Source organism: Musa acuminata, chromosome BXJ2-8 (assembly GCF_036884655.1).
Source record: "Musa acuminata AAA Group cultivar baxijiao chromosome BXJ2-8, Cavendish_Baxijiao_AAA, whole genome shotgun sequence".
Classification (NCBI taxonomy): Eukaryota; Viridiplantae; Streptophyta; class Magnoliopsida; order Zingiberales; family Musaceae; genus Musa; species Musa acuminata.
Genome location: NC_088345.1, coordinates 18814727 through 18840186, shown reverse-complemented (window position 1 = coordinate 18840186; position 25460 = coordinate 18814727). Strand labels below are relative to the sequence as shown.

General features: G+C 36.8%; 1 protein-coding gene across 2 annotated transcripts in view; it reads right to left on the bottom strand.

Annotated features, from left to right (window-relative positions):
• Positions 1–25460, bottom strand: part of LOC103974108 (dihydrolipoyllysine-residue acetyltransferase component 1 of pyruvate dehydrogenase complex, mitochondrial) — a 33093-nt gene extending 7633 nt beyond the window's left edge. The window contains exons 1-16 of one of the 2 annotated variants that reach the window (XM_009388861.3): positions 25169–25460; positions 24612–24675; positions 23059–23115; positions 21768–21797; positions 20115–20169; positions 20000–20033; positions 13668–13717; positions 13509–13553; positions 13319–13392; positions 11247–11316; positions 10622–11032; positions 7335–7395; positions 7219–7263; positions 7044–7127; positions 3439–3515; positions 3302–3364 (exon numbers count right to left, since the gene is read on the bottom strand). In XM_009388861.3, the coding sequence (XP_009387136.2) occupies positions 3302–3364; positions 3439–3515; positions 7044–7127; positions 7219–7263; positions 7335–7395; positions 10622–11032; positions 11247–11316; positions 13319–13392; positions 13509–13553; positions 13668–13717; positions 20000–20033; positions 20115–20169; positions 21768–21797; positions 23059–23115; positions 24612–24640 (1185 nt within the window). In that variant the 5' untranslated portion in view covers positions 24641–24675; positions 25169–25460. The remainder of the gene's footprint in view (positions 1–3301; positions 3365–3438; positions 3516–7043; positions 7128–7218; positions 7264–7334; positions 7396–10621; positions 11033–11246; positions 11317–13318; positions 13393–13508; positions 13554–13667; positions 13718–19999; positions 20034–20114; positions 20170–21767; positions 21798–23058; positions 23116–24611; positions 24676–25168) is intronic. The other variant, XM_009388862.3, reaches the window with a different exon arrangement.

The window sequence follows — 25460 nt, the reverse complement described above, 5'->3', positions numbered from 1 at the left end:
TAAGTGAAGGACTTCGGGTCATGCAAGAGTGCACGACCAAGGAACGAAGCAGGCAGTACGCGGTGTTATACCTTTGCTACTCAGTGGAGTAGGCGGCAGAGTTGATGGAGAAGACGGTACAATCCCAGAGGCGACCTCATCTATCAGAGAATTACTCCAAGTTGGGGTGAAAACTTCCTGCATTCAAGAAGTTCAATGGAGAAGGTGAATCACAGTAGCTAACTCAACGCAAGAAGTGCAAACACTTCAAGTGCTTCATAAGTGTGAGCAAAGAGCAGGCGAAGACCAGTAACCAGCTCGATGCATGAAGTACAACCTCGAGGAGGTGGGCGAAGTCAAGTAACCTTTGCCTTCTCAATCCTTAAGAGAATGGGCGAAACCGAGTACCCCAATTCTCTTATCTATCCAGCAGAGGAGCTCTGCACGAGTTCAAAGACCCTTCGAAGATAATGAGAGACAATAGTTGTCAAATCCTCACCAACGGTGATCAGTGCTACTGAGAGTAGGTTGTCCGCTTCATTTCCCAACGAAATACCAATCGAAAGCGGAAGTGATGCGAACCTACTTGGATGTGACAACTAACCGAAAGGAGAGTCAATGAGTAGATTTTGTGGAGGAAGGACCCAAAACTTCAGAAGTTTATGAGATGATGCTCGTTAAAGCTCCAACAAGCATCCACCCAGTTCAAGCAGCATGTGGAATTTTGAGAGACTAGCGCAGTAAGGATGATCTTTTCCTTCATCTGGGAGATCCGCAGGAATCAACAAGGATCAACACAACTCAGCCAACCCCACACCAGAGTCAGAGTCATTGGCGAGTTGAAGCAGCATGGCGGATCAAGGGCTCGACGACTCAAAAACAGCAGCGGAGAGCAGCTGGGAGCCAGGAGGCGCATTGCAGCTGGAGCAGAAGATTGAAGACTCAGCAAAGGCGAAGAGTTACAGTGTTCACAAAGGCTTCGACGAGGACGTCGAAGGGATAAGTGGGGGAGAATGTCACGGACAAACTTCTAAACAAGATGTTCGATGTAATGCTTATGTGTGTCCGTGTCTTTTGGCATGTTCATGCCTTGTACAGCATGTAGAGGGGCGGCTGAAGGCTTAATAGTCCCACTTTAGTTGGGTTGGTGGCCTCTTTAGGCTTGTAAATAAAGGTTGTGTCATGTGGACACTTGTGAGAGATTTTTTTGGTCTGTAATGGACCATTTTACCCTTTGTTGTGCCACTGTTCAGAGCTTGTAAAGTCTGTTTGTAATTTGCATTGTCTATGAAGTGTTTTTCGGACATGTTTGCTTGTGGATCCCGATTGAGGTGTTCTCTTTAACCCGTTCTCTCTTTTGTTGGTCCTAAGGGGCAATGGGAGGCTTCGGGGAGGCTGACCTTTGCGGACGGACGCGCAAGGGTGCCGCACGACTTAGGCAAAACCAGCTAAGTCCGTGACAATTCGGTACTGCATCCCATGCCGTCCGCTATACAATTTAGTAAATATAAATTAACTTTCCAATCATATTGTCAAGAAAAGCACTAAACCATAATCCATTGAGGTCCTTTAATTAGTTATAATTGTAAGATACCACTGGACATACCAAATAATTTAAAATGGTAAAACCGTAAAAGCACAAAAAAGTCAAAAAAAAAAAAAGATCATAAACTTAAATAAAAGCTAACATGAGAAATTACTCCTCAAGAACCACAATCCATAAGTAATTTTCAATGAGCATTTAACTAACATGGGTACATAACTGTACCACCATCGAGGTCCATATGATCTGAGATGGCATTTTTTCACATGATTAGGTCGTTGGAAAGCAGATCAAAATGAATGACCCATTACTAGGATTTAATGGGGAAATTGGATTCCAAATTCCATTCCCAAAGACAATAAATGAAAATAAATATCTAAATAAAACAGAAATTGAATAGGATAACTAATATACAAATAATATAATATAACAAACTATATACCATATAATATAAGAGTAAAATATTAAATAATGTACTTGCTTGTTTCAAAACTTATTCTGGTATATTTGAAATTACATTCCAATTCTAATTTCAATGAAGCAGATGCCACCTTAAGTTGATACCATATGGAAAAACTGTGGAAAAAGAAAATCCTAGTTGGAAGTAAGCATCCAATAGCAGTTCATAAACAATATTTTGTTTTCTTTATTTCTTGAGAAGCAGGCATACTGAAAAAAAGGTTATTGTTATTATATAACATATTTAAATCCACTGAAACAATTCTTTTAGCCCCTCTGAGAATAATCAAACCAACAAGTTTACCACTAACAATCAGCTATTCACTCTACTCGCCCATGAAATAAAATTCAAACAGAATATTGTTTTGTTGAACTCTTTTAAAAGATGCAAGTTAAATATTGACTTCAGGGATTGGGATCCAAAGATCCAAGCCTCTTTTTTCTAGCCTTTGAATGTTACAAACATTATAGCGCAAACACTTTGAAAGGAATGTCAGTAGGTTCTTTGAGTAATTCATCACAAGTAAATGATCACAAAGGGATTACTGACTACAGGTTCAATATAAGGCCTCTCTGGAAGAGATCCAATTCTCAAAGATTTTTTTAAGTTCGATCATTTTGACAACTTTTGACAATTTTTAGCTGTTTCAAGAATGGTTTATCTTATCGGTCTGTACCGATTTACCAACTGGCCATCAATACGAAGTGTACCAAGCCGTGCTGACATATCGATATGGTACGATGGGATGTACCAACAATGCCGATATATATTGCCCATATCGATCTTCTATCAAACTGATACATACCACCTGCAGTGAGTGGTATGCTATGGTATAGTGAACCTTGGTTTGAAAACAATTTAGATTATTTTAATTGATTTGAACCAAAATTTGATAATGCTAAAACAAAAATCATCAAAAACATATACTCAGACTCTTTTTCTTAACTAAAGGAAAAAATAACAGGATAATATTAGCAGTATCAGATAATATTACTAATCCACATTTCAGTTCCAGTGGTTTGGGTATATTTCAACAAATTCTGAAAATGACTAGGTCAGGATATGTTGATTCAATTGGATAATCTGGATCAGAAACATAAATATAACATAAACCTCAATTAAATAAAAAGACATTGCAACATGGAAACAGAGAATATCAGTTGTGATTCAATTTAATGAACTAGGTCGGGATTTTAAGAAAACTCCAAAAACAATAGTTAGGTAAGGCTATTTTGTTCCAATTAGCATGATCTGAACGGCATATCGTGCAATTCTTACAACTAGCTGCTTGATTTTATATCAACAGAAAGTTGCTTTACCTCCAAGGATATTGCTGAGAGTGATTTCTGATCTGCGTTCCTTATGATCGGAGTCATCAAGCCCTGTAACTCAACAATGTTGATGGTGTAAATTTAACAGTATATCTAAAACCATTTTAAAGAAGATAAAGAAGCACCTTCTCAGTTGCAACTGCTACTGATATATCAATTGAGTCACATAAAGCAGGTTCTCCTTTCTCATCATTCCAGCAAACTGCTCACGATGCATAATCAATAATCTTTCAATCAGATTGAAGATGATACAACTAGCATAACATGTGAATATTTAGCATAAAAAACTGCTTGAGCAAAGCCACAGAAAGAACTCCCAAAAGAAAGTCGGAAGTTGAGAAATAAAACAATATTAATAGTTATAATGTTTCAATAGGGGCCTCACAAAGTACAAACAAATATGTGTTTTCATACATTTCACATAGTATTTCATGCAACACAATTTACAAATTATTATAAGCAGATAAAGAGAGTCAACAAAATGCAACAAATAGCTAAACCATGGGAATCTATAATAAGATAAATGAACCATCAAACTGTTTATATCTGAGTAGAAAAAATTATCTTAAAACAACTAGAAAGGAGATGCAATTTTATTTGCAACTTCTTTGAAAAGAAAAGACCAACATATAGTTACAAGTTGGTGCTGCTTTGTGAAGGGTGTGCTCAGTTTCCAAACCAAAAGACCGACTGCTTTCTCAAAAGATCATATAAAGGTGACCAATTTCCTGCACTTTTTGACCTTTAAAATTTGAGAAATATCATCTTTCAACAAGAAGTAGATTTTGAAGAAAATCTTATTTATCATTCATTACAACTTATAAAGATGATTTGTTAACCAGGGATATGCTTGATGGCATGCATAAGACATGCTACTGATGAAGAAAAGGATATGATACAGCTAGGTGATGGAAACTCATGTGGCATCTCAAAACAGAGCAAAAGGATCATTCAAAAGATATTTCAAAATACATCATATTTATGTGACAAACTTAATATGATGATACCTACTGTTACACTTTAAATCAAACTCAAATAAAGAGTAGTGTAAGAATCCTGTCAACATTTTTTGACAGTACCCTTGTTACACTGATACCCTTTTCTTTTGCACATGCAAAGGGTGAAAAATTTAGTAAAAACACTGAGGCGCACATGTTAAACCAAACACTGAGGAGAGAAATAACGAAAATGAGGTGGGCAGCAGGTGGATGGGCAGCAATGGACAGTGATCAGTGATGATGATCGCATGACGAGGAGACAGAGAGATTCACAATTTGCAACTCTAAAAAATTGCGACTTTTAAACTTAAGATGCCTATTTTTTCATCGAACAAGGCCACACCTTACGAAATAGGGCAGTCCATGTAACAATTCACACTCGGATCCATATATACTGGTCTATACGAACCAGTCCAGGCAAAACTAAATTCCTTCAAACACACTCAAAATGGACACTAGAAGTCATTTTAGGTATTCATATTTTGTAAAATTTGATCAATACCAAATTTTGTACTAGAAAAGTAGTGGCACTAGATTAGTAAGTCCAAATGTATTTACACTATGATGAATACCACCATAGTGTCATGTTCTATCATGGTTTGGCACTTTGGATACCAGACTCGTGTCGATCCCCGACTGGAACAATACAAGTCCCATATGTGCTGTATCGGCACATGATATGCAAGCTCGTGTTGTGGAATCTTTTATAAGGTTTGACACTTTGGACACCAGACTTGTGCCAATCCTTGACTGGAACAATACAAGTCCTGTATGTGGTGTATCGGCACAAGTTTAGCAAAATCAATGTAAATTAAGTAAAAATAGTATCACATATCTTTTTCGGACTTTGAGGAATAGCCTTGTACAAGGTTCGTATTTCGATCCGTTACGGATTGTCCCTATGTAAAGATTGAAATATCTACAGAAAAATCATTTGAATTATTAGATTATTTTGTTACAATATAAACTTTAAAATTCAAATGAATTAAATAATCACATATGTAGATATACCTAATTGTTGATTCTACCACTAAAACGAACAACGAGCCTCCACGGGTGGTGGATCGGGGTCCTCGATCCTATACATATGGATATCAATATTATATGTTTGTTGGACCCAATCATAAAATTGATCCCATGACATAGTATATTGATACACCGTATACCATCGGTGCATCAATGTGGTGATGATCGTAAGTTGATCGTCATGAATCACATTTGTCCGAGGCGGTTCCTGAGGCATATATTGGTGAATGTCAGAGCTTCTACTTTAACTACTAATATGTTGCTCTATATCATACTATTGCTCTGAGAGGTATGACCAACTATCACCGTACTACTGTTGGCCATATGATTCTCCATAATACAACGACTATGAATACGATGAGCTTCGTTCTGTGTCTACATCATGTAGGCTCCGTCACATCTGCTCAAATTCATCCACTATCTTCCCCTTCCCCTTCTGCGCATAAATTTGACCAGGACCTTGTCGAGTTCCATGATCTGAATCTTGGATGACATATGTAAAATATTGCTCCTCGATCCATGTGTAAATACATACCTCTTGATAAAAAGTTCTTCCTTTTAGTTTTCTCAAATTAACCTCGATTCAATTCACAAATCGTTGCTATGTAGAGTCTAGGAGAGTGAAAATGTGAGAAAAAATGAGTTTGAGGTAATTTAAGAGAGTATGAGAGTGAAATGGAGCGAAATAAGGGAGAAGATGAGTTTAAAAACCCATGAGAAAGGGATCCAACGATCATTTTGACCGTTGATCGATAACGGTCGATTTCGAACGTTACCGAGTTGTGTCGGGCGGTAACGATCAAAATTTCAACCGTTACCACCCAATATATCCCCGTATCATCCGATACAAGGCGTTATTGAGCGTTCGGCCTGGTACCGGGCAATCCACGTACCGATATTGTATTATAATACCTATCTTATGGAAGTTTCATGATAATGGGACTACAATAAACTTAGTAAAAGAATAAATTAAGAAGTTGAAGTTTTATAACATAAAAAGGTGTTTACTAAATATAATAATGTTGTTACGATTAGTCATGCTCTAATCACCTACTCATCTAAAGCCATAGATGCACTATTATGTACATCATGTGGTGACACAGTGCAAATTCCTAAATCAACCATTTAGGAAATATCATTTCAAAGAGTATGTGACAAAAACCAATATAATTACCAAGTAGAAATTTCTATGTACCTTAAATGATTCAAAAGAAGGTTATCTAAACCAATAGAATACTTATGGATGACACTTGCATTAAAAAAAATAGTGGTATAATACATGAAGTGGTGTAAAACTTATGTTTTTTAATGATACAAAGTAGTTGATCAAGCTAACAGTCACATCTCCTAACTGATGAGATCTTCTTACCTTCAGCAAATTGAACAGTGCAATTGTTCCATCGATCTATTCATCAAGCATGCCAGGCTCACATGAAAAATGGATAAATAAAGAGGGAAGGGATTTCTAGTCCATTGTTTAGAACACTTCAAATCAAAAGCAGTGATAGCTGACTTTTCAATTCACATTAAGTTGGATGGCTCGACTGAGGATAGCTTTTTAAAATTTAGATCCGTTAAAGAATATTTTCACATTTATGTATAAGGAAAATAACAAGTTATATGCAATGGTATTCTCCTATCGGATGACCAAGTTCAGCTTTCAAACTTGAGGATCTTATACAAGTACAGATGGTTCAAACTCTTACCATTTACTTCAGGTACATTTCTCAATGCAAGTGCAACAGCTTTTATGACAATGTCATTTACTGAGACTTTGACATTATATTGCTCTGCATGTTGAGACAAAAAGAACTTATATTTATCAACCAAAAAAGCAGTATATCTCGAATACACTTAATGAGAATGGATATGGTTGCCAACCTTTAAGTTCCTTTCTGAAAGCAAGTAAAGGGTCCAATATGACATCTGAAAACATGTTAAACATATAATTACAATTAAAAGGTATGAGAAATGCTAATTGAAGAATGAAGATCCACCTGAGGACAGATATAAATGTGGAATGTGTTGTTTTGATTCCAGCAATCGTTTTGCAATAACCTAAATAAAACCACATCCGCCAAGATCATCAAAGGTGTACATGAAAAAAATATAACATGGTAAAATAACAGTACAAATTCCAAAAATTGTAGATTTTATGTTAATTACAATGAACCAAAGCTCGTAATTTCCAAGTGTAGTATCATTCAAATTTTTACATGTAGTATAATTCAAGTGTAGTTCCAAATATGGCACCATTCATATGACTCATTATATACCATGGAAATGCTGAAAATGGGGCACAGTATACACTTTGTGCCAGTTCAACTCATGCCTACCTTACATATATACATGCAACGGAATACAGTACAACATATTGCTACAGAGGATATAGCACATAATACCAATGCGGGCATGCTCACAAAGCATGGCTCAATACAAACTGCTCTAGCCACTAGTAGACAGACACCAAACATGATGTAAGTGCCAAGGTAAGTGTCAACATATCTCAGGTGTAACACTTGAAACATATTCTGAGAACCAAAAGAAAGAAGGCTTGGTAGCAAAACACTGGTCTACATCATTTATATGGCCAAAAGCCACATAATAAGGGCAAACTGAACCAAGCCAGTCCATTCAAATGGATTTGAAAGTTAGAACTTTTGTCTTTCTTATGTGGCTTAAAAGCCTTGTGCCTTTTCACAGACCGCCAGAGACTTCATCTACACTTGTAGGAACACTTCAATCCTCATTTCCATTTTTCTTTTTTTTCTAATTCTATGATGAATGGTTGTGGCAGTCAAATCTCTGATGATGGCATTATCAATGCAATGGTTTGAGTATCCCAAGGCTTTTTCTTAACAAATTCAACATACAAGAAATCTAAATGATTGAACTGATATTGTCGGCTAGCTTTTTAACAGGAATACATTTATGTCGCATTGGGCCCTTGAGTTAATAAAATGCACAACAGTGGCATCAAAGATAGAGAAAACAAAAAAGATAGAAAAGCTACAATTGTACAACACGATTATGTGACAAATGCCCCTTTTTTCATTTGTTTCATCACAACAGTTCTTTGAGACCACAACTGTCCCTAAAATACCCTAAAGTGCACTCAACACCACTTTTAACTTTACCAGAACCAGTAAAGAGAACTGGAAGGCTATGTTCATGCAGAAGTTAGAAGTGATCAGTTGGCTATTAGTGCTCAGCTATAAAGTTCAGCAATCAAAACGCCTACAATGCTGAAACCATTTCCTCATTCCAAAATTACAATTTAGAAGCAACAGTATTACAGCTTTTGAATCTCTTGGTCTTCAGATCTAGAAGATTTCTGCAGATCAGTGATGTTGCAGGTAATTCCCAGAAAATTTTTATGAAAAAACAAATACCCCAAAGAACTCCTAAAATAAAAAACTACATAAGGACTCATTGTAGACTCAATGACACTAATATAGCACAAATTACAATTTAACTAATATTAAGATAAATGTAACTTGAGCCAAAATGATGCAAGCATAGCAAGCACCAAAGTGGTGACTAATCAGCATGAGATGTTCTGACACAAAGCAATTCTTGCATGGTGAAGTTTTAACAAGAACTGAAGGAAATTCCAAGGTTTCAATAAATAGTATGGACATAGTTATGATTTGCTGAAGAAATAACTTACTACGAAGAATTATCAAGTATTATCCGACATCCATCGTAGAAAGGAGGCAAACCTAAAAGTCATGGTTATGGAAATCTGCAGACAGTGATTAACAATACAGTAAGGACCATTAAGTTAAATGTAGGGTTCTCAATTTCAATACTAGTACACGAACTGCCCTCTATCGGGTGGTACCAATGTTTTGACCCCGTATCAGGCGATACATGGTTTGTACTGGGCGGTAACGGTCGGATTCGGTCGAAATCCGACCGTTACCGAGGTGTATCAGTCGATATACCTCGGAGTTCGACCATTACCGAGGTGTACCGGTCGGTATGCCCTGGATTTCGACCGTTACCTAGGCATACAGGTCGGTACGTCCCGGATTTCGACCATTACCGAGACATACAGGTCAGTACGCCTCGGTATTTTTGGAGGTTTTTTAGCTCTTTTAGGGTATATCGTCAGTACGCCCCCGGCATACTGTCACGGACAAAGTTCTAAACATGATGTTTGATGTAATACTTATGTATGTCCGTGTCTTTCTGTTTGTTCATGCTTTCCATAGCATGTAGAGGAACGGTTGAAGGCTTAACAGCCTTATTTTAGTTAGGTTTGGTGGCCTTCTTAGGCTTGTAAATAAATGTTATGTCATGTGGACACTTGTAAGAGATATTCGGTCTATAGTGGACCATTTGTTGTGCAACCGTTCAGAGCTTGTAAAGTCTGTTTGTAATTTGCATTGTCTATGAAGTGTTTCCTGGAATGTTTACTTGTGGATCCCGAGTGAGGCGCTTTCTCTAACCCGTTTTCTCTTTTGTAGGTCCTAAGGGACCATGGGAGGTTTCCGGGAGGCTGACCTTTGCGGACGGACACGCAAGGGTGCCGCACGACTTAGGCAAAACCAGCTAAGTCCATGACAGTACGGTCGGTATGCCTCGGTACGTACCGTACCGTGCAGGGCTCGGTACACAAGTATGGACCACAATTGAGAACCTTGGTTAAATGTACCTTACAGCCCAGATTTTGATAATAGTTCTTTAATTTACTGATTATGGTACCCAGTTTTGACTAAACATTCAGCTATACCACTGGTATATAGGGGCAATTTGCACCTCAGCCTTACAAAGTAAGCCAGCTAACCTGGTTTATTTAGTAGGCCCAGGCTGGACCGATCTAAAAATTCCAACTTTAGGGCTCAAAACCTCAAAACCCATGGTCATGCTCATGTGCAACTTTGCTCCTATATGGAGAAGATAAAAGTGGAGTCCTTCACCAAAGAAGAGGAAGAAGAAAAGTTCGGAGTATTTTATATTCTTTTCCCATTTTTAATTTTTTTCTCAATGATATCAACTGGAGTGGTGTGCTATACTGGTCTATCTAACAATCCCATGGTGGTCCAGGCGCTGGCTGGTATCCACTACCGTCTGGTATTTAAAATATAGTGTGCAGGTGAAAGAACCTTATATGAAATACTAAATATAAGATTTACTTCTATAATGCCAAAATATATCAGATCAGTATAAAAACAATTCTTCTGCAAGTTCTTAAAGAAAATCAATTACCAGAATTTCACACTCCAAAGTAGCATTTACTAGGAAAAGGTATGTTCCTCTAAACAAACACAACACGTACCTTACGAATTTGACTGTTTAGAAAATCTTCATGAGTGTCTGTATCGTGTAAAGGGACTGCAGACTGAGACAACTGATGAACAGTTGGCTTCAAGGTACTTGTTGATGCAGCTACCGGCTCTTGATCTGATTTGTGAGCTCCTGTAGACTGCACTCCAGACTTAATTGCTGCAAGTACATCCCCCTTCAAAAGTGTTCCACGAGGACCTGACGCCCATAGTGAAGATGGTTCTAAACCATGCTGTGCAATTAGCAACTTTGCTGACGGGCTGATTCTGCTGAAATTTGCCTTTGGAATGCTCACTTTGTGTTCTGCAGTGTCAGTCCATTCCTTAGTCGATTCTTCCCCTTTGGCCTCGAATCCTTTGCATATATCAGCTGGTATGCTTTTAACATCATCTGGATTTTCAACCTTGAGAATAACAATGTTAGAAGACTCATCAACTAAACCTTCTTTAGACGATGTTGAGCAAGTAGCAAAGCATGGGATCAAGAAAAGGATAACTGTCATCTAATAAAAATATTCTTAAAAATTCATAGAATAAAATAGATAACCCCATGGCCAACAAAATTACACATAGCCAACACTAAACGTTAAATTGGTTTATTTGTGTGAAACATCATACCGTAATTGCAATAGGTCGTCCCACAAGCACATCCTTTGAACCTTCAGGTGCTAATATCTTGGCCAAAAACCTACAGAGCATAATGCAACGTAAAAACTGCATAGATAGAAGTTCTGCAAGTATGCTCATTGACTTCGCATCAATTTCTTTGGTCACTACTATCATCAGCAAAATTGCATGTACACACTTAAAAAAGCATATATATTTTAAGCAACAGATACAAGCACAGTAATGTAAAGTTGAAATTTGAAGTCTCAAAGCAACTCTATCAAAAACTATCTCAAAGAGATGCATGGCTAGCATGCCCTATGTTGTCCTCGACCGGAATCACACAGAACCCTTCCTTCTCTTGTCCTATGTTGGTTATGGTGTAAACAAATATTGGGCTGTGGCTTATGGTCAGGCTTAAACAATTTTGAGAAAAAGGATTTATCAGGGTCAGAGCTCCACCAATTGCAGACAATTCTAGCTAGGTTTGAGTCAAAAGAAGACAACCACATAGAGGAATGCCACATTCATACCAACAAACAGATGAACACATATAGCAATGACATGTTATTTTGACAGACTACTTAGCTGGAAAGAAGGCACAGAGGAATGCCACGTCACGTTACCAAACAGGGAAGAAAACTTGGAGAATAGAACCATACTAGTATCAAGGTAAACAAGAAAACAAACAACATAAGACTCAATATCATTGCAAATAGAAGAGTTTCTATAAGGGAAAATGCCAATTTTTCCACCAGACAAGATCGGAATTTTGCTTGCAGGAATGAAAATCACTAGTCAAAGGACATAGTGCTTAGACAATGATATTTTTTTATGACCAAGCATCAAGGTGCCACACGTTATTACATTATCTCTAATACTATGATTTTATTGTAATCTCACACATCCACCTGAACATTTTCATCTCGGTGCCATTAACTCATAGAAGGTGGATGTTATTTTTTAGCTGTCAACATTCTGACCCAAAAAACAAAACTAACTTTAAAACTATACATTTCTTTAATCCAAATATGATCACAAAAGACTCTTAATGCCCCTCTCTATTTTAGCTATCATGCTCTAACTCTATGAACAATATCTTCACTGATTCCCCCTCTTGAATGATAGATCAAATATATTTAAATTTTCTATTTCAGGGAATTTCTAATCCATCTATTTTTAAAATACCATTGGTTCTTTCCATAACATTCGTAAAGTTGCATTGGACATTCATTCCTAACCTTGTTTAACTAAAACTTTAGTATTCTTAGGTTTGTTCGCATAAACTTAAACCTAGATGCAACAAGGCCATCGTCAATAGGGTATATCATCAAAGAACAACATGAACCATGAAAACTTAATGCAAATAAGCTTAATAACTTTGTTCATTACTAGTCCTAAACACTCTTTTTATCCATTAGAGACTGATCCAATGTATATATCTTTTAATACTTTTAAATAACCACTAAATAACCCTTTTCTTTCTATAACATGGTGCTATATTTCTGCAACTCTGACAGAGTCCTTTTCTTAGTCATTGTACATTAGCAAGTTTATAACCACTAATATTTCTCTATACTTTTTAATACTTTTATGTAAAACTTTTTTCTTTCTACAATATCATCCTATATTTCTTTCTACTCTATATGCATTTCAATTAATTATCTCAACAAATAAATGCCGTTTGTTTAAACATCCAGATATAATTGAACCAAGTTATAGAGATACTCATCTCATATCTAGTCCTCACTCAGCTGTCCTCTCATATAGTATCAGAGAATTGCTTATTAACTTAGCTTTTCACAGATAGGTATTGCAAAAGAAGAAATAGCACAAACTTGCTGGATGCTAGTAATTTGTGCCCAAGAAGAAAGAACTTAAACTAGTTCAAAACTCTCAATCCAACTATTGTAGTATTTCTGGAAGTCTTAACCTACATGCATATCAAGCTACTAAGTACTAACACTGCATACAAATAGAACTTTCTGCTTTTTTTTGTAATAAAAAGAACTTTAAGTGCAATTGTGAAAAACAGCATATAAAAATTATAACACCATTTGCCTGACAATAAACTGGGATATTACCCCTCCTCAAGGCTTTCAAATTCAAGAGTTGCTTTATCTGTCTCTATTTCACATAAAACATCACCTACTTCAATCTGAATAAAAGATATAAGTTATTAGAATGAATCTGTCAAAGCAGTGGCAGGACAAACCAACAATTATCATAATATGATAGGCTCCTTAATAATTTTGTAAAGATGGCATCTCTAACCTTATCACCTTCGTTTTTCCTCCACCTTGCAATGTTACCTTGATTCTGAGAAAATCAGATTGAATCCTATCAATCCTCCTATCATGTTCTTAAGTATAAAAAATATACATGGGACTGTATACATTCAAACAAGTGAAAATCTGTTCATGCATTACTCACCATTGTAGGGGACAGTGCTGGCATTCCAAGCACCATATGTGAAGGAAGTTCTGCATCAATAAAAATGATTAAATAAGAAGTATTTAAATTAGCCCCATGAGGTCCTATTGATTTACCTATCAATTCAAAAGGTAATGGTGAATGGATCAGCTTAACATCCCTCTCAAATTCCTTGTATAATTCATACTATTTGAGCATCTTCAAAATCTAAAGCAATAACCAAAAATACTTTACGAAGAGAGGTCATTCATTTGGGATGAGATGAGATATGAAAAGTAAAGTGGGAGGATAAAATTTCCATTCAGATAAGCTCCCTGATTAAAACCAGGGTCAACTAGATTCAGTTAGGCCGCCATTTAAGAAATAAAATGAGAGCTCCTTGAGCTTCAAAATTTATAGTTCAAGGACATAACTATTACGACTCAGTAGATAGAAGGTAATTCAAACAAAGGCATCCAACAGCCTATTGTACCTGTGGGAAAATCATAAACCAAAATGAAAACCATCACAAGTAACTCAGGTATTCACCTTAACTTATTTTTCTTCCTCATTTTGTTTAAGAAGCACTATTTACTTGGAGAAGGGAATAGGGAAGTGCTTACGAGCTCATAAGTTTGAACCATAAATATTGTTGTCCAATCCAATGAAAACTTAATAGCTAGAAGGATTAAAATATCAATTTGTAACTAATACTGATCAAAATTGTACCAAAACTGATATTGGCTCATATTGTGTCAGTTTGGATCTGTACAAGCCGACATCAATACCAAAATGGTCCTTTTTCTACATATTAGATCCCCATTTTTTGTAACGAGAAAGCCAGATGTCCAAAGATATCTGTAGTCAACTTGTCTTGAGGAGGATTTCCAGTGCTGCTGCTGTTCTTGCATACCAACTTAGCTGCCCGGTGATCCCAATACATAGCAATCAGTGAACCATAGGTTGACCCAAGCCAGTCCTGTACTAAGGTTGCCTTGTTGTAGTTCTCTTAACACTAATACTAGATAGAAATCAAACCAGTGATTTAAAAAGCGCTAGGCGCCAAAAGACGCCAAGGTCCAAAAACGCCCGAGGCGCTAGGCGCTCGCCCGAGCAAAATGAGACGCTAAAATATAAAAATATATAATATAATTAATTAATATATTTTTTAATTTTTTAAATAAAAATATACTATTAAATTAATCTAATAAATACAAATACTATTACTAGTATACAGTTAACAGTATACTGCATACTGTTAACTGTATACTATATACTGTTAACAGTATACTATCGAAGAGTGTAAGGGAAGAGTCGGAAGACCGAGGGTGTTGACTGAGAAGAGCGGGAGCGGCAACTGTGAGCGACGACAGTGGCAGCGACAGCAGCAGCGACAGCGGGAGCGACAAGCGGCAACAGTGGCACCAACAGCAGCGAGCAACGGGAGCGGGAGTGAAAGCGGCGAGCGGAGACAGTGGCAACGGTAGCAGCGAGCAACGGGAGCGGGAGCGAAAGCGGCGAGCGAAGACAATGGCAATGGTAGCAGCGAGCAGCGGGAGCGGGAGCGGGAGCGAAAGCGACGAGCGGAGACAGTGGCAATAATAGCAGTGAGCAGCGAGAGCGGGAGCGACGACAGTGGGAGCGGCAACGGTAGCAGCGAGCATCGACAGCAGCAGCGAAAGCGACGAGCAGCGATAGCAGCAGCGGCAACGACTAGTGGCGGCATTAGCGTAAACAGCGAGCAGGGTTAGGGTTGGGGAAGTCACGCTGATATCGGTGCTTTAGTTGGTTCGATTGAACCAACTAAAGCACCGGAGACTGAACCAGACCTCAAACGCTGGTTTGGTCGCCTGGTTTAACCCAGGAGCTCCCTCGAAGCGCCCGATGCCTGGGCTCGGGCGAGCGCCCAAGTGACGCCTCTTTAAAGCGCATCGCCTGGAAATGAAGCGAGGCGCTCGGGCCTCGCCTCGCCTCGCCCGAGCGCCTAGGCGAGCGCCCGAGCGCCTTTTTAAATCACTGAATCAAACTATTTAACGACGTTCTAAACCCAAATCGCATACATGTTAGTCAGATTTTCTTCCCGTGTGCATGTAACTTTTAGATGCTACTTTTGATTCTTATATGACATATGTTTCAATTTGGTATTTTATTGTTTTCTAGATTAAAATCAATTTATTCTATACATTGACCGGCACTTACAGGTACTGATAGCAGCATAATGGCATCATCTAAAATAATAAGTGGATCGTGTCGAGTCATAATGCATGTCAACAATATATTTATGCAACATCCAACTACACTAACACAAGGATATAAATGTAAAATCAACAAGGTAGTATCAGTATAGAGTAGTTCCATTTTGTAAAATAAGCATATACTCTATCCTGTAAGAGCATGTCTACATTGAATTTCCACAAGAAGTCTGTTGTGTAACACCTGAAGATGCTGACAAGTCTGCTAAGATTCAATTGAACTATAGAAATCAGTTAAGATGCAATTAATTTCTAGAGAATAAAAAAATTTATATCATGATAAAGTTCATAAAGATTCCAACCTCGAATCCAATGGCTGATTAACAATCCCATTATGATCCAACTTATAAACAAATTATATTTTGGTAAAAGTTGGATTCAACTCCCAACTAACAACTACTTTGTTACGGTTATATAGTGTTTAGTTGAACTTCTAATAAAAAATAATCATTTCTTTCATAAATACATAGCAGTGATTTAAAAACCGCTAGATGCCAAAGTCAAAAAACGCCCGAGGCACTCGCCCGAGCGAAGTGAGACGCTAAAATATAAAAATATATAATATAATTAATAAATATAATTATTTAAAATTTTAAATAAAAATATGCTATTAAATTAAGAAAATCTAAGGTACAAAATCATAATGTCACATTAACAAAAAGTCTCAAAATTCAAAATAATAAAATTTTACATCAAAGTCATTCATCATAATCAATATTATCGTTATTTTCAAACAAATCATCTTCATTGAATTCGTCCTCTTCCTCTTCAAAATATGTTTCATTCTCTATGTCTTCAACAATAACAAGAGCCGAGCTTGATCCTTTTACACTCATTTTTCTCTTTGTCATATGTCTTGTATATGTTTATAATTCTCCAGCATCTGAAGCTCTTGCCACATCTCCTCATGTCAATCTATCATCTTCAAATACAAGCTCGTCTTCGGCATCTTGCAAGTTAGCACCCATTTCTCCCACCAACCACTCATTAGAATCATCAATATCTTGCAATGAGATTGGATCAATTCTATTTTGCAAATCATGACGAGCCTTTAAAGCTTGATTATACTTTATGTAAACAAGATCGTGTAATCGTTGATGTTCCAACCGATTTCTTCTCTTTGAGTGAATCTATCATGTCATATAATTTAAAAATATATTAATAAATCTATCTTAATTAATTAATTAATTAAAATAAAAATATTTAGTGATCCTTACATACTCAAAGACACTCCAGTTTCGCTCACAACCCGAAGCACTACATGTCAAACTAAGTACTTTGATAGCAAATTGCTGTAAGTTCAGGATAGAATTTCCAAATAAACTCCATCATTCAACTGTAAAATTTATGTTATTATTAGCAATAACATAATAACATACTATAGATGAAATTAATTATATCAAATTATTAATACCTGGAGACGTAGTTGTCCTAGATCAAACGGCCATTGGAATTCCAAAAAGACTTTCGGCATTTTTATATAAAGATAATTCACGAATAATCTTATCTTGCACCTCCAGGCTTGGAACTAATCTTGCAACGCACTGATATAACCTATCCAAAACTTCTGCATCAAACCCAACAGATTTAATCTTATAAAAGAATTCATGGTTCAAATAATATCCTGTTGCATGTAAGTGATGATGAAGTTGACAATTCCATCTTTCGTTAATGATTGTAAAAATTTTCTCATATTTTTCTTCATTTTTATTAAAAGACATTTTAATCGTCTCCTTTGCTCTATCCATAGTCTCATAAATATATCTCATTGCAGGCTTATCTTCATTATCCACCAACCGAAAGACTCGAACAAAAGGGTCCATTACCTTTAATATATAAACTACATGATTCCAAAAGGATGGCATTAGATGATATCAGTAGCCCTCTTGCCTTTTGCATCTTTTACTCATTTACTTGTCACCCATTTCTCAAAGGTAAACATGTTTCTCATATTATGTTTTTGACGATGCACGCTCTGTAATGTCAAGAATGAAGTAGCAAATCGGGTGACACCATATCTCACTAATTCTTTGTTCCCTGTGAATTCTCTCATCATATTCAAAGCCCCAATATGATTACAAAGAAATCCGACAACAAAAATTACTCTTTCTAAGGTTTTCTTGATGTCTAAGATCTTTCCAATATCCTCCAACATTAAATCAATACAATGTGTCGCACATGGAGTCCAATATAAGTGGTCTTTTTGTTTCAAGCAATTTACCTGAGACAAAGGATAACAAAAATGATAAGACTTAAGAGTTTAACACATTTAATTAAAGTAAAATAATTAAATAATTAAAAAAATCAAAAGATGAATATTACTAGCTAATACATAGTTGCTTCCATTATCGGTTATGATTTGAACGACATTTTGTTCTCCAATTTCTTCCACGAACTTGTCAAGTAAATCATATATCTTATCTCCAGATTTTACAAAAGATGAAGCATTTATTGAATTCACAAACATAGTTCCTAAAGAACAGTTAACCATAAAATTGATTATACTCCTACACCTCCTGTTAGTCCAAACATCTGACGTAATAGAGCAACCATGTGTGGCCCATGATTCTTTATAACCCTTTAGTAAGTCATTTATATAATTCAACTCTTTTTGCAACAATGGAACTCGAATCTCATAATAACTTGGAGGTTTTAATCCCGCACCATGTCTTCCAATAGCTTCAATCATTTTCTTAAAACTATCTAAACGAGTTGTACTAAGGGGAAGACCAACCTGATAGAAGAAGCGAGCAATGTGCCGAATTATTCTTCCTCTTATTTTTTTATCACAAGCATCACTTATATTTGCTTGTCTAAATTTTGAGCCTCCTGCTTGCTCTTGTTGCTTTTGTAATCCCTGAAACATATATAGATCTATCGATCCTTTTTTACCCTTTTTAGTACTCATAACTTCTTTTCCTTTTTTGTTGTATACTTTTTTCCCACTTGGGTTAATACTCATAGAATAATCTTCTTCTTCTTCCCTGAGATGTTCAAAAATGTCTTCTGGTAAATTCCCGTGAGATTTATTATTTTGCGTCTTCTTTTCATTCATATAACTCAGTAACTCTTCTTTTACCTCAAGTGGACACTTTTTGCAAGCTGCTGCATTCTTGAAATTTCTTACTAGATGTTATTTTGGACGAAAAATACCACCTCTAGTAGTCTTATCGCAAAACATGCAAGTCACTGCATTAGGATCTTTCGGATCCGTTAGATAATTATACTTCTATGCAGGATCTTTTTTTGATGCTATTGGAGACTCTATTGAGTTGCTATGTACACTTGTCATTTATCCTAAAACCTAACAATAATTTCAAATAAATAAAAATTAATAGTATTAAAATCAAAATAATATATTATTAATCTAATAAATACAAATATCGTTACTAGTATACAGTTAACGGTATACTGTATACTGTTAATAGTATACTATTGAAAGAGAAGAGAAGAGTGTAAGGGAGGACCGAGGGTGCTGACTTCGAAAAACGAGAGCGACAGCGGCGAGCGACGATAGTGGCAGCGGCAACGGTAGCAACGAGCGGCGGGAGTGGGAGCGGCGAGCGACGATAGTGGCAGTGGCAGTGGCAGTGGCAGCGATAGCAGCGAGCAACCACAGCGACAACAAGAGCGGCAAGCGACGATAGTGGCAACGGCAGCAGCGAGCAGGGTTATGGTTGGGGAAGTCGCGCTGATATTGGTACTTTAATTGGTTTGATTGAACCAACTAAAGCACCGGAGACCGAACAAGACCTAAAACGCTGGTTCGGTCGCCTGGTTTAACCCAAGCGCTCGCCCGAAGCGCCCAGCGCCTGGGCTCGGGCGAGCGCTCAGACGGCGCCTCTTTGAACAACAAATATTACATTTCTTTAACCTCTCCTTAACAAGTTTCAAGAAATAGATCTAGAGTCTATTTTGTATGAGAAAATCAAAAGTTTCATGAAGGTATATATAACACCCCAATTTAATCTCATGTCCGCCCGGTTGTGATCATATATGAAACCATAATATGCATAGATATTAGTATATGATAAGCTTCAAAAGTTCAAATATATCAACTTATTAAGAAGGATATTAAGGCAATAAACAAAGAAGCAGTACCTGCAGATGAGAACAAATGAACTTGAACAAGCAACTGTGTCAAAAAAGAAAAGAAAACATAATTAAGGGCCCAAATCAGATGATGAACTTGTACATATATCACAACATGACTAACCTTTTTAGATAAAACATATAAAGAGCCACCACTGGGAGATGATAATGCACAATTCCTACAGATAAGTGTATTTAAAAAGCTTAAGAACAAAAAAAAAACTAAGGTACCAAAATTTTAATGTTCATTGCAATGCTTTCCTTTACAACCAAACATTTTAAAGTATACAATGAAGAATGAACTAACTACTAAGATAGTTGAAAATTGCAAATAATGTCTCTCTAGAAAGGAACACAACACTAATAAGCCAATACGCATCAGTGTTTGATTGTCATTTCAAGTACCGGGCATGTTTCGATGAAATGGCCAGACTGGTATATACAGTTACCGGTGTGCTGTGTTAGTACACCAGCATTTCGGAAAGCAAGAAAAAGAAGAAGAAGAAGACGAAGAGGAAGGGGGTGGAGGAAGAAGAAGAAGAGAAAGAGGAAGGAAGAAGGAGAGACACTGAAGGAAGAGGAGGAAGAAGAGGAAGTGGTGGAGGAGGAAGAAGACGAAGGAAGAAGTGTTGGAGTCAAGGAGAAGGAAGAAGAGGAGGAGAATAAGAGGTGGAAGTGCACCTAGGAGATAGATACTAGCGAATGGCAGCAGCGACAACATCGAGCAGTGTGACGACGTCGAACAGCAACAACATCACAAGATGATGGAAGCGGTGAGAAGAACGCTCGAAAAGTAGCAATGGCATCAGCATTGCAACACAAGGGGTCGCGCTAGTGAGCCCTAGTTGTTATTTTAGGGTTTTTTTATTAATTACGGAGTTGGATGGCCCATCATTGTTTTAGATTTCATTTTTATTATTTCATGAGTTGGATCAAAATGCCCGAAACGAGGGTGGTCCGCATACCAATCCATGCCTGGACCAAGTACATACCGCCCATTTCATACCATTTTGAGTGGTCCTTGATTATGTGAACTAACCACAATGGTAAAAATCAAGGCGTAGATCTCAATTAATTGGGGTGAGCCACATGGCTTTTGTCTAACCATTGATCTTTGTTTATATGTGGTTAACATGCTCAAACTCAATAGCCACAAAAATCCTTTTCCCTATTGTTGCCAATGAAGACATCTCCTCTACCTCTCCTTAAACCACTCATTTGCACTAACTCACCTCCCTTTATTAGTGAATCTACATGTCCTTTGGCCATGTCTAAGATACCATTAAGTCTTCCTTCAAGATATTTTATATCAGTACCGCCCCTAATTTTTAACAAATGCAAATTTATCTTGTTCAACCACTTTTTGCTAAACAAGTTTTTTTTTTTTTCTATAATACCACATATCTATACAAATGCATATCACAATTTGCAACATTCATCCCTATGACACTAACACTTTCGATATGTTTGTTTCATTCTCCCAAATATTCTTGCATGCAAACCATACCCACACAACTTTCTTAATCTAAGGAATACTAAACAAACACAACATCACATATTACCCTATCTACCTCAATCATTCCACTTCAGTTCTATAAGCAATATTTGCTTACAATTCCATTCAGATCAATAACGGTCTCATTAACTATTTCATAAAGGTAACAGCTTATTTGCTTCGAGGGATAAAAATATCTACAAACTAGCAGCAATGAATATATTGCTAAACTAACTATCATTATTGCAAGAAAGAAAGACCTCACATGTGCAAGAAACTTACAGGCTCTCAAGTTTGTAATTAAGTGAACTTCTGTGAAAAAACAAAAGGTCCATTTAGAAAATTTCATCACAATAAAAGAGATCATACAAGAACTAGCCCATACATATATATATCAAAAATAGAACTCTAAAGGATAAAGAAGATTTAAAATGACCATAAAACATCATACCATAATCAAGATCATGGTTTAACGTTCTGCCTGATGTGGTAGCAATACGTATCGGTTCTTCAGCTGACTCATTCATGAACCAATCCACTTCGGATGGTACATTGTTAGGGGGACAGACCGGGTGGTACACCTCTTGTAGCACTCAACATAGTCGAAAATTGACCATTACCAATTGATAGCAATCGATAACAGTCGAATTTCATCCATATTGGTCTCCTCTCGGGTCAAACAGGGTCCCAACGATCAAATCAATCATTAGGTCCTGTTTTGACCCTTTAAATCCTCCTCAATCTCATTCTCACTCATTCAAATTTTCATCCAAAATTTTATATTCATTTATGGCTTAGATACACTTTATTCTTATCTAAATATGAATTATATACCAACAAATTAGAAGAGAAAATTCCAAAAATATGTCTGTTTTAATTTCAAGCTATTTTTCGGCCCTTTTTTCGAAGTTCTGGTATGTACCAGCAATCGATACAGACGACCGACATGAGACGGCATTCCTTGATCAAGTTAATCAAGTAAGAAAATAGGTAGCCTCCATACCACCCATGGAAGCAATAATGGCATCATTTTCACATCTTACATCGGGTCATTTCTACATCTTTGGAAGAGACTTGACTAGGTATGAACAACCTTGTGGGTATTTTAGAAGCCACATCCCAAGGCAATCATCAGATATCATTGGTAATTGGTTAGGAAAAGATAGAATGCCTATTGCCTATAACTTTAAAAGGACCAAAATTACCCTCAATAAAAAGCTCATTAAAGTAGACACATTAGTGACTAACTATCACTAACTATTTGTGCCACATAGCTGTGGTCTGCCAAGCAATCCTGCGACCCTTAACAAATAAATAAACTATTCTGTCCATTTCAGTAGGCAATATATGATGCTCTCTCAAAGTGCACAAAAGGGTTTTCACAAGAAAATTTTCCAAGTAACAATCAAGTAAAACTATAGTTTGTTCAATAGCAAACATTATGTTAAAGAAAATGCAACATAGCTATCAAGAGATTATCTACATTATTCAAGTTTTAAAAAATATATAGTAGATAAGGCCACGTGATATTAATAAAGAAGGTAAGTATAGTATAGTGGATGAATGTGCATACCTTGGATATTTACTACTACCAATACCAAAAAGAGAAGCACTTCGTGCCCGTGACAAACTACAAATGAAACAGTGGAAACAAAAAGCAACAAATAGTTAGGAATTTATGTCAGTAAGCTAAGGACAAAACAGTTACATAAGAAGACCAATTTAAATGGCTCCATTGATCAAGAGAAGTACTGTTAAGAACAAAATGCTTAAATACATATGAAGAAAATCTTTATCACAAACAAATATACAGAATAACTTTGGCTGCCATATCTTTTGTACAAGTGCATTTACCAAGCAAAAATAAGAAACAAGGACATGAATGATAACACAGATATTAATATTATGAAGAATAAGAGTGATATGAAAAATACATGATGAAAAAATTCAATAAAACATTGAAGGATTTAAGCAATAACAACAGATAAACAAATCTTGCCTCAAGCATGATAATGAAACATATCCTCTTTAAACTTGAATTTCAGCCAACTGCCAAATTATCTCCAGAAAAAGTGCTGAACCAACTAGCACTATCCTAATTATCAAATTTGATTTTTCATTCTAAAGCCTCGAGCTTTAGTCAACACACAAATATGGACAATCCATAATTTATTAAAAACAGCCACTCGATCTAGAAATTTGGGCTACATGAAGACTACACCAGATTGCACACCAAGGATGAACTACGCTCCTAATTATCTGAATATCAAGCTATATACAGGTTTGAAGAACCAAATTTAACCAAACTCGAAGCTGATTGACTAACTCTTTCAGTGGTACAAGTACATGGGAAGTTATCAACTTGGTGATGAATTCAGAATAATTCTCCGCTCCTAAATGCAACAAAATCACTCTAACATAAAATATGCAAAATGTTAACCACATTGTAGTCGACCTTCTAATCATAAGAAAACAATGATGCATAAATTTTACTACATGTTACTTCGTCCTCATAAACGTTAAATCCAGCTATATATGCACCCTTTATTTTTTCAGTGGCCAAAACTTAATCAATTCCTATGGCAACCTGTCGGAGATGAAATCAAAAACCAAGCTTATCTTCCTACCATCTTAATAAATCTAAATTTAACTTACCAACCAGACCAGCCAAAAAAACAACATCGACAACAACTGCAACTCGTCCCAATCCGCTTCTAATAAGGAGATGCCAAGTCATCTCCAAATTGCATCATTAGTGAATATTCGCTATCAATTTAAATCACATGCAAAAAGGCTCTCAAGAGGATTTCAAAATTCTCTTCCATTTAGGTATTCCACTTTTTGCCCTTCAAGATGTAGTCGGAATATGACAAATAGGGACCTTGACATCCCTTAATTTCTGTAATTTCTCTTGCACCATATGTTACCACTTCAAGATCCATAAAACGAAGACTCATAACGCAACAACTGAATCACTCTAGAAAAACAAAACTTGGGAGTTTCACATGCCTACAAGAGGTCATAAATCAAAGCATGAAACGCCATAGAAAGAGTTTACTATTGATTATTAATACAAATACAATTGTCAATGATGAAAAGAAAAAAGTGAGATTGAATGTCACCTACCCCAAGAGAAGTAAACGAAAATTAGCCATGAGCTTTTCTTGAAGGATGTTGAGTCCTCTTCTACCTAAAAGAACAAAATCAGACGCAGATGATGATTAAAAAACGAGGAGACAGATGACAAGTGCTCCATGTGCTCGATTCATTAATGGTTACAGTTGCGGGAGAATAAAAATTATCGAGCAATATGAAATAGCAACTAAGATTCTAGTAGAGACATGATTATCAAATGTCAAACACTCAGTACTTGTGAGATCCATACGATATATAGCAAACAACAGGATTGAAGGCGTTACAAAATTACAAGGGGAATCCTACAGGGTATTCGAACAGGGAAACCAAATCTAACTTGTGAAATCGACAAAGCCAATAGGTAGTATGAGCAAAATCAAACGAAATCGGTAACAGTACCATTAAAGATTGGAGCACAAACGAACCCTAGATTCATGAAGGCCAATAGGAACACAAAGTTTAGAAACGAGGATAGAACTCGATGAGAAACATGGGAACAAATTTGCAAGAAGCTGGAGGGTGGAGAGGGAACAAAGACTCAGAACAACCTTTTTTGGAATTGCGAGGAGAGAAAAGGCTAAGGCGGCGGGGTAGCGGATGGAGCGGCCGGCTCCGCGTGGGGAGGAACCCTGGCGACGGATGAGAGATCGGTGGCGGGGGAGATCAAGTGCGGAGGACAGGATCGCCGCGGCGGAGGAAATCGAGAGGAAAGAAGGAACGTTGACCGGTAATTGTCTCGTGGGCACCTCGTCGCGAGTGCAAACGCAACGGAGGGGGTTGGGGGGGAGTTTGAGAAGAGGCGTCGAGTGGGGTTTGCAAATGCTCACTAATTCGTTTCCT